This window comes from Armigeres subalbatus, chromosome 3, assembly GCF_024139115.2.
Source record: "Armigeres subalbatus isolate Guangzhou_Male chromosome 3, GZ_Asu_2, whole genome shotgun sequence".
Lineage (NCBI taxonomy): Eukaryota > Metazoa > Arthropoda > Insecta > Diptera > Culicidae > Armigeres > Armigeres subalbatus.
Genome location: NC_085141.1, coordinates 113,609,417 through 113,621,057, shown reverse-complemented (window position 1 = coordinate 113,621,057; position 11,641 = coordinate 113,609,417). Strand labels below are relative to the sequence as shown.

Sequence of the window (11,641 nt, the reverse complement as noted above, 5' to 3'; positions counted from 1 at the left end):
CCATTTTATAAAAATGTGAAATTTTTATTTTGCGGAATATTGACATAAAATGCTCTACAAAGTTGTAGCGCAGCTTTTTCCAATCAACTTTGCTATATAATGTAGCTCTCAAGCTCACTTGTGTAGAGTAATTTTACTTACCAGGATTAGGGTGTCTCTTAAAAACAATATTTATGATCTGCTCATTTCATTTTTTATTTTTCACGGATGTCACCTTCTGAATACTTTTGGGGCTTTTTAAAACGCGTGTTTTTCTATAAAAATATCGTCTGTATCTTCTTCCGTTCCGCCTATCTGGATTGCGTCACTGGCTTAAAAATGGTTCCCCAAAAGCGCATTTCGCATAGATTTTGGCCCTAAAAAAATAGAAAAATATTTGTAAGGCTGTATAAATTCTAATAAATGTGTAAAACGAAGTAGTTGAAAAATGCAGCCTCCGGCGAAACGCGGGACGTCTGGTCACATTACCCTTAAAAATTTTCATTGTTACTATCAGTTTGAATCAACGTACATGGAGCCAAAAATACCAACTCATGCTATTAACCTTAACAATAACCAAGCCAAAATTAAAACCATCTTCAATTATTATCCCTCACTATCAAATAACCGCTTCATCATTTCATGTCTTCATCTGGAGAATATAAAGCAACTTGATCTATTCGTCTGACAAGAACCAAACCCAATCATGATGTCGCATCCGTACGCTCCGACGGATGCTCTACTCTCGAAAGCCGCTGCTCATGACAGACAATTAAATTTTGTGTATCTCCTCGGCTTACCCTCCCGTCGGTCGCCCTGACTATGGACTAGAGAATATGAATCCTTCCGCTTTTGTCTTCTGTAGCTCCTCAGGCACTGTCCTCCTCAATACCTATACCGGACTTGGAGTGGTGCCGTTCGTCTTTGCGTAGATGGTGAGCTTAATTCGGTTTTCCTCCAATTTGTGCGTCCTACCTACCACCTACCAAGTAAGATTGATGGCGTGCTCAAAATCTTTGCTCGCATCGAACAGGAACGCCCGGATGCTTCCCCAACCCCAGTGATTGTTCCTTGGATGGCGTATAAACACGGCTACAAACATACACACACTTACACAAACATTGATACAGTCAGCTGCCGTGGCTTACGAACAAGAGAACGGAATGTCTTATCTCTATTGTTTCTAATCTAAACTGGGTCGTGGGTAGTTTCCGGTTTTTCTTCCATTCTCTACCGCCAGCTCCACGCTGAGCTCCGTCTGCAGTCACGATTTAACCTAACACAGGCCGCGAGTGACACAAAAGTGTACCGATCGATTTAACGATGCTTAACTTCCTAGAATATCAATAGTCAACATGGTTTTGCTATTTGATAATGCTTTGTCCGATTGGGTATCTACATTTTCGCAAACGGTTGCGATAGTTGGTTTTGCTTCTTTTCTACACTATGGCGTACATGTGATACTTTGTTAGGGTTGACGTCGTTGGACACACTTCCCCGTCGTGATCCTCCGCCTATCGACATTGATTTGTGCAAATTGATATCTCACTCCCATAATCACTCGTCCAAATTGCAGTGTCCTCTGTTGAGTCCTCATTCAATACGGAAGGCTACTGTTGCATTGCAACTTAATGGCACCGATTTTTTTCTTCATTCTGCACCAACCAGCGCACGTTCAGTCACTACTAGAGAATTGTGCATTTGTTTTTGTTTCTAATCGATTGGGAAAATTCCAGCTTGGGCGCTGTGCCACCCACCGGATAGCCCATCAGTTCTTTGAAGATGTCGCCGATTTTGTAGTTGTGTCTGTAAAATAAAGAAGGTGGAGGAAGAGTTTTTATAGCATTGGTATGCTCATATTAATGTGAATCTATACATTTTATTGAATTGAATTAGCATTTTTCTAACTCTAATTGAGTTAGAGTATGGTGGACCTCACTGGGAGTAAAGCAGACAACTTGTACTCATTGAAAAACTTCAAAGTGCTCAGCACTATGATAGCTGAAAGCACTGGATGGTTGTATGAATCCATCACACTGCACAGTGGGGAAAAAGGGACAAAAAATGGCACCTATTTGAAGGCCGCTACAGTAGAGCCCTGCAATATACCTTATACAATGTAAAAAAATGCGTAGAATCTCGTAGTGGAATTTTGGTTTTGCGCAGACATCAGGAAGTGCCCGTTTTGCCCGATTTTCCCCATTTTTCCGATAGAAAAATCGAATAATCAACTAGTTACCTCACTATATGTCTCAGAAATGGACAAAATTGCACAAGGATGCTGTGAAGATGCATGGGAAGTCAAACAGATGTGGTTTAAATTTCGATTGTTGTCCATTTTGCCCGATTTGCCCTATGTTAATGCAGAAACTAAATATTTTCAGCATTTTTATATCAATGTGAATTGAAATAAATATAACTTGAACATAAACATTACCATACTGTTGAAATATTAGTAAATTGGACAAAAAGCCTCTAAATAAATAACAGTGGACCATTTTGCCCCGATTACCCCATGTGATAAATGCATGTGTTATTTTATGTGTTGTTGTTTGAATGGTATATGATCGAAATCAGTGTGCAGCAGGTCAAGTAAAGGTTAAGTCACAAATTACAGTAGGTACTGAATTTAGCAGATTTGATAGTTGATTCAATAGTATTAGTTTGCCGCGGCCTGGCAGCCAAAGTACCGGTACTAAAAGTATTAAACGAATGCTGTTGACAAAACAAAACATGCTCTACACAATGATTTTTTTCTTTCTGTTGGGTGATTATCACTGCGACCATTTTTCGATCTATTGTGATATACCAACCGTTTAATATTTACCTGTTCAAGGTGATAAGTACTATAAGAAGTGACTTTCAACACATGATTTTAGGTATTATCCCAGCATGGAAAGATGTGACGTATGAACCGCACCACCTTACATGGCGATAAAGACCATATTTCAGATGGCTGAAAGATACCCTTATCAAAGAACTTGATTCTTCTGTTGATAAGTGCAGCACAACTGCATAATAAATGCTCAGAGGTCTCACAGTCCTCATTACAAAAACGACAAACATCATCTTCGACCTTCTTCATTAGTTTTAAATGATATTTCGTCGAGCAATGTCCTGTTATTAAACCTGTATAAGTACACAGATCTTTTTTTGACAAAGCGAGAAGCTTTTGTGTGTTTAACGCATTTGGTGTTAAAAAATCTTTTAGCTTGACGGGCTATTGTGGTATTGTGGAATTATTCCAGTTCCTATTTATCATCATTTTTTCCCAGTTCCTGAGTTCCATTTTGATAGAGCTTGAGGAGACTCCACAAAATGGCTCTGGTCCTAGAAATTGTTGAGATGATCCTGACCTGGCCAACTCATCTGCATTCTCATTTCCATCTATTCCACAGTGTCCAGGCACCCAGTACAGATTAACTGTATTTCTACTAGACAACTGTTGTAGTAAACTAACGCACTCCCATACCAATTTTGAGGTACACGTGAACGATGCCAGAGCAGTTAATGCTGCTTGACTGTCTGAAAAAATACATATATTAGCATGCTTATAGTTTCTTGTTAAACAGACGGTAGTGCATTCCAAAATTGCTTGTACCTCAGCCTGGAAAACGGTTGGCCATTTTCCCATTGAAACGGATATATTTATACCAGGACCTGTCACACCAGCTCCTACAAGATCGTTTTGTTTTGTTCCGTCGGTATAGAAATTAATGGATCCTGAGCGAATTTGTGGTCCTCCTGCGCTCCATATAGTGCGGTCTGGGGCTTCCACATTAAATAGTCGATTGAAGTTAAATTTTGTTTCCATCCAGTCATTATTGACTGTAACTAATGGAGTTATCGATATTTCACAATGATACACAATAAGTGGTTGTATTTAGTATGTTGAAGCGTTTCTCGGGATTTTTTTTAAGCTGACAGCGCCATTAGCAAAATAACACTCATGCTTCTACTACTTTGATCTCTTCCTACCCCCTTTTATAAAAAAAAATCTACCCCAACAGTAGGGTGGTTCAAATTAGTATGGGAAAAACTTTTTACAATTTTTTTGATGGGCCGCCCTCTTGTTCGATTCTATTTGATGCCTTGATGCTCTGGACAAAATTTCAGCCAAATCGGTCAACGTTTGGGCGGTGCTAAACTCGTTGGAAGTTTATATGCAAAAATGTATGCAGAAACATCCAAAAACAATGATTTGCAGTTGGACGGCACAATTTACAATGAAGAACTATGATACTCATTTAGATCTTGAAGAATTTAATACATAATGTTATGCTGAAAACCGCGAGAAGATTAGAGTTTGCCCGGCGAAGTTTTCCATTAAAAAGAAATAAATTCACCCCTACAACCCTCCAGTAAAATGCTAATATATTTGCCTAATAAACTCTAATCTTCTCGCGGTTTTCAGCATAACATTCTGTATTTAATTCTTCAAGAGCTGAATAAGTATCATGGTTCTTGATCGTAAATTGTGCCGTCCAACTGCAAATCACTGTTTTTGGATGTTTCTGCATACATTTTTTCATATAAACTTCCAACGAGTTTAGCACTGCTCAAACGTTGACCGATTTGGCTGAAATTTTGTCCAGAGCATCAAGGCATCAAATAGAATCGAATAAGAGGGCGGCCCATCAAAAAATTTGAAAAAGTGTTTTTTGAGCCACCTTACCCAACAGCCTTACGTAATCTGTGAACAACCCCTGATTACCAGACGGGTATATAGCAGTGCATGACTACAACCGAGATGATAATCATCAAATATAGTATACAGAGGGAAACATTGCGAGAAGAATTTTTATGAAAGCCGGTACTCTGATTTTCTTATTTATTTTTTTTGCTGTACATATTCAAAACGGCTCAATATATCTTCTTCATCTGAGAAAACATGCGATGGATCCTAAAATATTAAAAAAGATTGCGGGAAAAGGATTTATAGTTTTCTTTGGCTCCAATATAAATCCATTTGGATTATTTTTGGACTATATTGGATTGGATTTGGATTGGATTTGGATTTGAATTGGATTTGAATTTAATTTGGATTTGAATTTGATTTGGAATGGATATGGATTGTACTTGAATTCGATTTAGATTTGATTTGAATTTTATTTGGATTTGGTTTGGATTGGATTTGGATTGGATTTCAATTAGATTTGGAATGGATTTGGATTGAATGTAGATTGGAATTCTATTGGATTTGGATTGGATTTGAATTTGATTTGGATTGGATTTGAATTGGATTCGGATTGAACTTGGATTGGATTTTGATATGATTTGGATTAGAAATGGATTGAACTTGGGTTCGATTTGGATGGTATTTGGAATTAATTTCGATTTGAATTGGATTTGGATTGGATTTGGATTTGATTTTGATTGGATTTGGATTTGATTTGAATGGAATTTGGATTGGATTTGGATTGGATTTGGATTGGATTTGGATTGAATTTGGATTGTATTTGGATTTGGATTGGATTTGGATTGGTTTTTGTTTATTTGGTTTGGTTTGGTTTGATTGGTTTGGATTGGTTTGGATTGGTTTGGATTGGTTTGGATTTGGATTGGATTTGGATTGGATTTGGATTGGATTTGGATTGGATTTGGATTGGATTTGTATTTGATTTGGATTGGATTTGAATTGGATTTGGATTGGATTTGGATTGGATTTGGATTGAATTTTGATTGGATTTGGATTGGATTTGGATTGGATTTGGATTGGATTTGGATTGGATTTGGTTTGGATTTGGATTGGCATTGGATTGGATTTGGAATGGATTTATATTGGATTTGGATTGGATTTGGATTGGATTTGGATTGGATTTGGATTGGATTTGGATTGGATTTGGATTGGATTTGGACTGTATTTGGATTGGATTTGGATTTGGATTGGATTTGGATTTGATTAGGATTGGATTAGGATTGGATTTGGATTGGATTGGGATTGGATTTGGATTGGATTTGGATTGGATTTGGACTGGATTTGGATTAGAAATGGATTGAACTTGGGTTCGATTTGGATGGTATTTGGAATTAATTTCGATTTTAATTGGATATGGATTGGATTTGGATTGGATTTGGATTTGATTTGGATTGGATTTGAATTGGATTTGGATTGGATTTGGATTGGATTTGGATTGGATTTGGATTGGATTAGGATTGGATTAGGATTGGATTTGGATTGGATTTGGATTGGATTTGGATTGGATTGGGATTGGATTTGGATTGGATTTGGAATGGATTTGAATTGGATTTGGATTAGAAATGGATTGAACTTGGGTTCGATTTGGATGGTATTTGGAATTATTTTCGATTTGAATTGGATTTGGATTTGGATTGGATTTGAATTTGATTTGGATTGGATTTGGATTTGATTTGAATTGGAATTTGGATTGGATTTGTTTTGGATTTGGATTGGATTTGGATTGGATTTGGTTGGATTGGTTTGGATTGGTTCTATTGGTTTGGATTGGTTTGAATTGGTTTGGATTGGTTGAATTGGATTGGGTTTGGATTTGGTTTGGATTGGTTTGGATTGGTTTGGATTGAATTTCTGTTGGTTTGGATTGGTTTGGTTGGTTTGGTTGGTTTGGATTGGTTTGGTTGAATTTTGATTGGTTTGGATTGGTTGGATTGGTTGGATTAGATTTGGATTGGATTTGGATTGGATTTTGATTGGATTTGGATTAGAAATGTATTGAACTTGGGTTCAATTTGGATGGTATTTGGAATTAATTTCGATTTGAATTGGATTTGGATTGGATTTGGATTTGATTTGGATTGGATATGGATTGGATTTGGGTTGGATTTGGATTGGATTTGAATTGGATTCAGATTGAATTTGGATTTGATTTTGATATGATTTGGATTAGAAATGGATTGAACTTGGGTTCGATTTGGATGGTATTTGGAATTAATTTCGATTTGAATTGGTTTGGATTGGATTTGGTTTGATTTTGATTGGTTTGGTTTGATTTGGAATGGAATTTGGATTGGATTTGGATTGGATTTGGATTGGTTTGGATTGAATTTGGATTGGTTTGGTTTGGATTGGTTTGGATTGGTTTTTGTTGGTTTGGTTTGGTTTGGATTGGTTTGGATTGGATTTGGTTGGTTTGGATTGGTTTGGATTGGTTTGGATTGGTTTGGATTGGATTTGGATTGGTTTGGATTGGTTTGGATTGGTTGTATTTGATTTGGATTGGTTTGAATTGGTTTGGATTGGTTTGGATTGGATTTGGATTGAATTTTGATTGGTTTGGATTGGTTGGATTGGTTTGGATTGGTTTGGATTAGATTTGGTTTGCATTTGGACTGGCATTGGATTGGTTTGGAATGGATTTATGTTGGTTTGGATTGGTTTGGATTGGTTTGGATTGGTTTGGATTGGTTTGGATTGGTTTGGATTGGTTTGGACTGTATTTGGATTGGTTTGGATGGAATTTGGATTGGTTGGATTTGATTAGGGATTGGATTAGGATTGGTTTGGATTGGTTGGGATTGGATTTGGATTGGATTTGAATTGGATTTGGATTGGATTTGGATTAGATATGGATTGAACTTGGATTCGATATTGATGGTTTTTGGATTTGATTTCGATTCGGATTGGATTTGGATTGGATTTGGATTGGATTTGGATTGGATTTGGATTGGATTTGGATTGGATTTGGATTGGATTTGGATTGGATTTGGATTGGATTAGGATTGGATTAGGATTGGATTAGGATTGGATTAGGATTGGATTTGGATTGGATTAGGATTGGATTTGGATTGGATTTGGAATGGATTTGAATTGGATTTGGATTAGAAATGGATTGAACTTGGGTTCGATTTGGATGGTATTTGGAATTATTTTCGATTTGAATTGGATTTGGATTTGCATTGGATTTGGATTTGATTAGAATTGATTTGGATTTAATTTGAATGGAATTTGGATTGGATTTGTTTTGGATTTGGATTGGATTTGGATTGGATTTGGATTTGGATTGGATTTGGATTGGATTTCTATTGGATTTGGATTGGATTTGAATTGGATTTGGATTGGATTTGAATTGGATTGGGTTTGGATTTGGATTTGGATTGGATTTGGATTGGATTTGGATTGAATTTGGATTGGATTTGGATTGGATTTGAATTGGATTTGGATTGGATTTGGATTGGATTTGGATTGAATTTTGATTGGATTTGGATTGGATTTGGATTGGATTTGGATTAGATTTGGATTGGATTTGGATTGGATTTTGATTGGATTTGGATTAGAAATGTATTGAACTTGGGTTCAATTTGGATGGTATTTGGAATTAATTTCGATTTGAATTGGATTTGGATTGGATTTGGATTTGATTTGGATTGGATATGGATTGGATTTGGGTTGGATTTGGATTGGATTTGGATTGGATTGAGATTGGATTTGGATTTAATTTGGATTGGATTTGAATTGGATTGGGTTTGGATTTGGATTTGGATTGGATTTGGATTGGTTCTGTTGGTTGGATTGGTTGGTTGGTTTGGTTGGTTTGAATTGGATTGGGTTTGGTTGGTTTGGATTGGTTTGGATTGGTTTGGATTGGTTTCTGTTGGTTTGGATTGGTTTGGATTGGTTGGATTGGTTTGGATTGGATTTGGATTGAATTTTGATTGGTTTGGATTGGTTTGGATTGGTTTGGATTAGATTTGGTTGGTTTGGTTGGATTTTGATTGGATTTGGATTAGAAATGGATTGAACTTTGGTTCAATTTGGATGGTATTTGGAATTAATTTCGATTTGAATTGGATTTGGATTGGATTTGGATTTGATTTGGATTGGATTTGGATTGGGATGGAATCTGGATTGGATTTGGATTTGGATTTGGATTGGATTTGGATTGGATTTGGATTGGATTTGAATTGGATTGGGTTTGGATTGGATTTGGATTGGATTTGAGTTGGATTTCTATTGGATTTGGATTGGAATTGAATTGGATTTCGATTGGATTGTGTTTGGAATTGTTTTGGATTGGATTTGAATTGGATTTGGATTGGATTTGGATTGAATTTTGATTGGATTTGGATTGGAAATGGATTGAACTTGGGTTCGATTTGGATGGTATTTGGAATTATTTTCGATTTGAATTGGATTTGGATTTGCATTGGATTTGGATTTGATTTGGATTGGATTTGGATTTGATTTGAATGGAATTTGGATTGGATTTGTTTTGGATTTGGATTGGATTTGGATTGGATTTGGATTTGGATTGGATTTGGATTGGACTCGGATTGGATTAGGATTGGATTTGGATTGGATTTGAATTGGATTTAGTTTGGATTTGGATTGGATTTGAATTAGATTTTGATTGGATATGGATTAGATATGGCTTGAACTTGGATTCGATTTGGATGGTATTTGGATTGGATAAAAATTGGATTTGGATTGGATTTGAATTTGATTTGGATTGGATTTGAATTGGATTCGGATTGGATTTGGATTGGATTTTGATTGGATTTGGATTAGAAATGGATTGAACTTGGGTTCGATTTGGATGGTGTTGGAATTAATTTCGATTTGAATTGTTTTGGATTGATTTGCATTTGATTTTGATTGGATTTGGTTTGAGTTTGAATGGATTTTGGATTGGTTTGGTTGGATTTGGATTGGTTTGGATTGGATTTGGATTGGTTTGGATTGGTTTGGATTGGTTTGGATTGGTTTGGTTTGGTTGGTTTGGATTGGACTAGGGATTGGATTAGGATTGGTTTGGATTGGTTTTTGTTGGTTTGGTTTGGTTTGGATTGGTTTGGATTGGATTTGGATTGGTTTGATTGGTTTGGTTGGTTTGGATTGGTTTGGTTGGTTTGGATTGGTTTGTATTTGATTTGGTTGGTTTGAAGTTGGATTTGGTTGGTTTGGTTGGTTTCTGTTGGTTTGGATTGGATTTGAATTGGATTTGGATTGGATTTGGATTGGATTTGGATTGAACCTGGATTGGATTTGGATTGAATTTTGATTGGATTTGGATTGGATTTGGATTGGATTTGGATTAGATTTGGATTGGATTTGGATTGGATTTTGATTGGATTTGGATTAGAAATGGATTGAACTTGGGTTCAATTTGGATGGTATTTGGAATTAATTTCGATTTGAATTGGTTTGGATTGGTTTGGTTTGATTTGGATTGGTTTGGTTGGGATGGAATCTGGATTGGTTGGTTTGGTTTGGATTGGTTTGGATTGGTTTGGATTGGTTTGAATTGGATTGGGTTTGGTTGGATTGGATTGGTTTGGTTGGTTTCTGTTGGTTTGATTGGTTTGGATTGGTTTGGATTGGATTTGGATTGGGTTTGGGTTGGATTTGGATTGTACTTGGACTGGATTTGGATTGAATTTTGATTGGATTTGGATTAGAAATGGATTGAACTTGGGTTCGATTTGGATGGTATTTGGAATTATTTTCGATTTGAATTGGATTTGGATTTGCATTGGATTTGGATTTGATTTGAATTGGATTTGGATTTAATTTGAATGGAATTTGGATTGGTTTGTTTTGGTTTGATTGGTTTGGATTGGATTTGGATTGGATTGGATTTGGTTGGACTCAGTTGGATTAGGATTGGTTTGGATTGGTTTGAGATTGGATTTTAGTTTGGTTTGGATTGGTTTGAATTAGATTTTGAGTTGGATATGGATTAGATGTGGCTTGGAACTTGGATTCGATTTGGATGGTGTTTGGTTGGATAAAATTGGATTTGGATTGGTTTGAATTTGATTTGGATTGGTTTGGATTGGTTCGGATTGGATTTGGATTGGATTTTGATTGGATTTGGATTAGAACTGGATTGAACTTGGGTTCGATTTGGATGGTACTTGGGATTAATTTCGATTTGAATTGGATTTGGATTGGATTTGCCTTTGATTTTGATCGGGTTTGGATTTGATTTGAATGGAATTTGGATTGGTTTGGATTGGTTTGGTTGGTTGGTTTGGTTGAATTTGGATTGGTTTGGTTGGTTGGTTTGGATTGGATGGTTAGGGATTGGATTGGGATTGGTTGGATTGGATTTTGTTGGATTTGGTTTGGTTTGGATTGGATTTGGATTGGTTTGGATTGGTTTGGATTGGTTTGGATCGATCTGGTTTGGTTGGTTTGGATTGGTTTGGTTGGTTGACTGGGTTGGATTGGTTTGGTTGGATTTGGATTGGTTGGTTTGCATTTGGATCCGCACCATTTGATCAACGGATTTGACTGACTTGATTGGTTTGGGTTGGATTGACTCTGGTTGGTTTGGATTGGATTGGTTTGGGACTTGGTCGACTTGGTTTGACTGGTTTGGATTTGGTTTGGTTGGTTTGGATTGGTTTGGATTGGATTTGGGATTGGATTTGGATTGGATTTGGATTGGTTTGGATTGGATTTGGATTGGATTTGGTTGGATTTGGTTAAACGGATGGTTTGGATTGGTTTGGAATGGATTTGAATTGGATTTGGATTAGAAATGGATTTGAACTTGGGTTCGATTTGGGATGGTGTTGGAATTCAATTTCGATTCTGAATTGACATGATTGATTGATCTTGATTTGACTGGATATGGATTGGATTTTGGATTGATTTGGATTGGATGTGGGATTGGATTGGTTGGATTGGTTTGGATTGGATTAGGATTGGTTTGGATTCTGGATTGAAGTTGGTTTG

At 36.6% G+C, this 11,641-nt stretch overlaps 1 protein-coding gene across 1 annotated transcript in view; it reads right to left on the bottom strand.

The window, feature by feature from the left end:
* Nucleotides 1–364: 364 nt before the first annotated feature.
* The window catches only part of LOC134221899 (ras-like protein family member 10B), a 56,153-nt gene continuing 44,876 nt past the window's right edge, over nt 365–11,641 (bottom strand). The window contains exon 6 of the mRNA XM_062701065.1: nt 365–1,785. Within this exon, the coding sequence (XP_062557049.1) occupies nt 1,665–1,785 (121 nt within the window). The 3' untranslated portion in view covers nt 365–1,664. The remainder of the gene's footprint in view (nt 1,786–11,641) is intronic.